The sequence below is a fragment of the Chaetomium globosum genome, genomic scaffold (genome assembly GCF_000143365.1).
Source record: "Chaetomium globosum CBS 148.51 scaffold_7 genomic scaffold, whole genome shotgun sequence".
NCBI lineage: Eukaryota > Fungi > Ascomycota > Sordariomycetes > Sordariales > Chaetomiaceae > Chaetomium > Chaetomium globosum.
In genome coordinates this window covers 1,416,967-1,419,904 of record NT_165982.1, presented here as the reverse complement: position 1 = coordinate 1,419,904, position 2,938 = coordinate 1,416,967, and the positions used below count along the sequence as shown (strand labels likewise).

Below are 2,938 nucleotides of genomic sequence, written 5' to 3'. Positions count from 1 at the left end.
TTAAACGCCCATATAGTAGTACCGGCTGGCGTCATCCCACTCCAGCGCGATCTCGGCCTGCATCTCCTCCACCTTCACCACAACCTGCCGCCACAACTTAACCCCGAACGAGCCTGACGCCACATCAGGCATGACCGCCGCGCACAGATAGCCCTCCATACCACTAACCGGTTCACCCCTCACATCCCTCGCCCTCTCCCCTGCCGCCTGCACCGGGCACATAATCATTGCATGACCTATCCCATACACCCTAAAAGACTCATACTCCGGCGGCGGGTTCCAGCGCACCACCATGCCCGGGCGGATGCGCTCCTTGAACGGGATGTGACGTGCGTCCGGCTCCGGATCAACGCTGGAGTCGAGCAGCTCTAGACGGGAGGGCGCCGCCGCCGCTGCCATTCCGGCTGATTTGGCGGCGGCAGGCAACCCCGGCTTGGCGGCGTTGCGCTGCGAGTCGATGTGCAGCTTCCAGAGTTTGGTGTTGAAGGCGCGGGCCTGATCGACCGAGACGCCGGCCGTCTTGAGGCAGCGCGTGACAAACTCGGGGACAGGCAGGCGCAGGAGCTGCGGGCCGTTCTCGGATGGGGCGAGGATGAGGGCGTTGATGGGGGGCGTACCGGACTGGAGGATGGGGACAGGTTAGCGCGTGAATGGATGGGTTGTTGGGGTGGTCAGGGGATGGGAACGTACGTTGTGTTGGATCCAGTTGCGGAGTTGGTCGTTGTTCCAGGTCGCGGGCATGGCAGGGGTGTATTCCAGGGGCTGTGCCTTGGGCATGGGCACGCGCAGCATCTCGGCGTAGCGCATGGTGTTCTTGCTGGCGCCGAGGTCGGCCAGGCAAGGGTTGACGCAGGCCACGACGACCGTCTTGCAGCTGCGGGTGCTGGTCGGGTCGAAGATGTGTTTCAGCGTCTTGGTCAAAGTGCTCTGCCCTGAAGGGGACGTAAGCGGGCTTCTTGCTAGTTCTGCCAGCGAAGGAGTCGGCGTCAGCGAGGGCGCGGCCGCGGATGCAATCCTTGAGGATCGACAGGCTGGAGTTGATCTCGCGGGCTTCCTTCGTGCGGCTGGAATCGTGGGCGACCTTGTCGCGGGCGGCTTCGGAACCTGCCAAGTCGATCAGGTAAAGAAGACCGTCTTTGGCGTTGGGGAGTTGAGGGTTCTCGAAGCGAATGCGGCAGATAGCGTGCGAGCGCGACGAGTTGTCGTTCCTGAGAGTCGGCGTGGTGCTGCGCAGGGCGGCGGCGGCATCGATGTACCTGAGGAGCGTGTCCTTGTCGGTCACATGGTGCTCCAAGGCTCCGACCATCTGGGTGACGCCGAACGAGTCCTCGAGGATGGAGATTTGCTTGCGGTCGTTGAGGAGATCTGTGGCAAAGGGGAGGGAATTGTTAGCTCGGCCGCGCTTAGGAGAATAAGGACTTCACTGGGCAGCTTACCATATGCCGTTTGGCCCGCCAGCTCAATAATAGACATAGAGATCTTCCTCTCGCCGTCCAACGACCCATCCATCAGAGTCTCGGCCACGTGCCGCTGCAGACCGCTGACTGTCAGAGTCTTGCCAGACGCGGTTTGACCGTATGCAAACATGGTCCCAATGCCCCCACCCCAGGCCCAAGGGACCAGCGGATGGACCAAATCCTTGTAGAGATGGCCAGTCGTGGCATCCGGGCCATACATCCTGTCCACCGAGTAATCGAAAGACTTCACATTGTCAGATTCTAGTTACTATACACGCAGTGATGAACGTGTCGCTTACCCTGATTCTCGCGGGCCCTCTCACGGGTTGTTGTATCTCGTGCAAGTCGACAATGCTGGTGCCATCACGGATGTAAACGCCAACAGGGAAGCCTTGGGCGAGCTCATCATCCAGCATCGGCCGAACCCTCGCGCTCACCACAATCTCCGGGTTCGTCTCGGTTTTATCGCTCTCTTTGGGGCCTGATGTCGTCGGTCTAAACTCAGCAACGAGCTTTTCGTAGCGGGCGACGTTGTTGAGGATGTATTGCTCCATGGTCAAAGGCTTGAAGTCAATGTAGAAAAGCAATGGATTCTTCTAGGTTCTCTGAGACTCTCTGATCGATAAGGCCTCACTCCCAAGGGTTCAGGTAGAGAGGTGAGAGATGTTGAATCGAAGCCCAAACGACGAGTATGGTTGTTGACCTTTTATCACCACCAAACGCAGATGCCTGAACTGTGCTGGCATTGCTGGGCAAAGTACCTCCCCGCAGTTTACCTCCTGTCCTGACATGGGCCAAACAGAATGCCCCAGTCACCAGGCAACGATTTTGCCCCACAGTTGTGCTCGGGTTGAAATCATTCGTTATGGACGGCGTTCGCCTTGGTGTTTTTAGCCAATCGAGTTCGTTCAGACTTCTTGAGCGAAAGGCATCAGCATTTCGCTCCCTGTCGACCACGGAGTCTTTTTTGATTCGACCCAGCTGTCACTGCCTAAAGGTTCAGGAAATATTGACTGAAGCCTGATGAATCAGGAATGAGTCCTCGATACCGGCGGCTAGTGACTGGTAACTTGAATACGACGATTAACAACTCCTCGGTACTACCTTAGGAGGAGGAGGTGTGGCCCCGACTCCTGCACGTTCCCGCTCCCGGATGACCAGAACACGATGAGCGAAAGCAGGGTGAAAATTGCCTTGTACAGTTGTTCAACTTGAGGCGGGATGCAAGTCTGGAGTCCTTGAGTTAATAAGATTAACGGTTACTTAAAACCTCAGGGACTTTAGTATTGTGTCATTGAGGATTCGGGGAATAAACCTCAATGAAGTTCTCCGTAACTCTTGACTCCCTAATTGTACCGGGGTTGACATTGTCAAAGCTTCAAAGTCAGTTTAGAGTGCCTTCAATGCTCCTCGGTCGGTACATGAACATTGCAAGTTAGGTAATTGATGCCATGGAGAGACAGCTGTCACCGATGGCTGCA

General features: G+C 56.8%; 1 protein-coding gene across 1 annotated transcript; it reads right to left on the bottom strand.

The window, feature by feature from the left end:
* On the bottom strand, nt 1-2,011 carry CHGG_10046 (uncharacterized protein; the record flags this gene model as incomplete). The annotated part of the gene is made up of 5 exons (XM_001227972.1): nt 1-621; nt 691-927; nt 1,082-1,365; nt 1,437-1,701; nt 1,757-2,011. The coding sequence occupies 5 exons, from the start codon at nt 2,009-2,011 to the stop codon at nt 1-3; spliced, it is 1,662 nt and encodes a 553-aa protein (XP_001227973.1).
* Between the last annotated feature and the right edge of the window lie 927 nt (nt 2,012-2,938).